We start from the raw sequence: 986 nt of genomic DNA, 5'->3' as shown, positions 1-986 counted from the left end.
GATGCTTTTATTTTCACATTGTCTCTGTTCTTCATCTGCTTTGATCGGATTGTTAAGGGTTTGTTTCCGTTTTGGTTTGATCAGGTTTGATTGATCTGATTGTGTTTTTTTTTTTCTGTTTTCTTTTGATTTGCAGGAAGAGCTTTGGAGGAACTCAGAAGTTCTTTATACAATGAGCTTAAAACATCAGAAGGAGCTAAAAGGCAACAACAGAGATTTTGTGGCCCTGTTGTTGCAATGTCCTTCAATTTCATTGTTGCTGTTGGCATCATCCTCGCCAATAAACTAGTAATCCCGAATTCCATATTCCAAATTCTTTTTTTAATTTTTTGTTCTCTGTTTTGGCCATGTCATAGTGATTTGTATGGTTGAATTTTTGCAGGTGATGGGAAGAGTTGGATTCAATTTTCCAATCTTTCTAACATTGATTCACTATACCGTTGCTTGGATACTTCTAGCTTTCTTCAAGTCTCTCTCTTTGCTTCCAATGTCTCCTCCATCAAAGACTACACCTTTCTCCTCTCTCTTCTCTCTTGGAGCTGTCATGGCCTTTGCTTCTGGACTCGCTAATACCAGTCTCAAACACAACAGGTTCATTGCTTAATCCATAAACTTCATTCCTCAAATTGACCTTTGATAACTCTGTTTCATATTTGAAAGCTTTTGTTTTTTTTTGTTTTGTTTCCAGTGTTGGATTCTATCAGATGGCTAAGATCGCAGTGACACCAACGATTGTTCTTGCAGAGTTTGTTCTTTTCAAGAAAACTATCTCTTCCACAAAGGTTTTTGCTCGAGTTTTTTTGTACATTAAGTATCATTACATATTTTTGGTGCTTACTCTGTTTTGGGGTTTTGTTTTGTCCTCACACAACAGGTCATGGCATTAGCTGTAGTATCTCTAGGGGTGGCAATTGCGACAGTGACAGATCTAGAATTTAATTTGTTTGGCGCATTGGTAGCTGTTGCTTGGATTATCCCAAGTGCCA

At 37.5% G+C, this 986-nt stretch overlaps 1 protein-coding gene across 1 annotated transcript in view; it reads left to right on the top strand.

The window, feature by feature from the left end:
* Window positions 1–986, top strand: part of LOC104763485 (uncharacterized membrane protein At1g06890-like) — a 3,188-nt gene that overhangs the window by 963 nt on the left and 1,239 nt on the right. Inside the window, exons 2-5 of the mRNA XM_010486850.2 lie at window positions 137–288; window positions 383–591; window positions 689–782; window positions 875–982. Of these exons, the coding sequence (XP_010485152.1) occupies window positions 137–288; window positions 383–591; window positions 689–782; window positions 875–982 (563 nt within the window). The remainder of the gene's footprint in view (window positions 1–136; window positions 289–382; window positions 592–688; window positions 783–874; window positions 983–986) is intronic.

This window comes from Camelina sativa, chromosome 18, assembly GCF_000633955.1.
Source record: "Camelina sativa cultivar DH55 chromosome 18, Cs, whole genome shotgun sequence".
In the NCBI taxonomy this organism is placed as follows: domain Eukaryota; kingdom Viridiplantae; phylum Streptophyta; class Magnoliopsida; order Brassicales; family Brassicaceae; genus Camelina; species Camelina sativa.
This window is presented reverse-complemented; position numbering and strand designations above follow the sequence as displayed.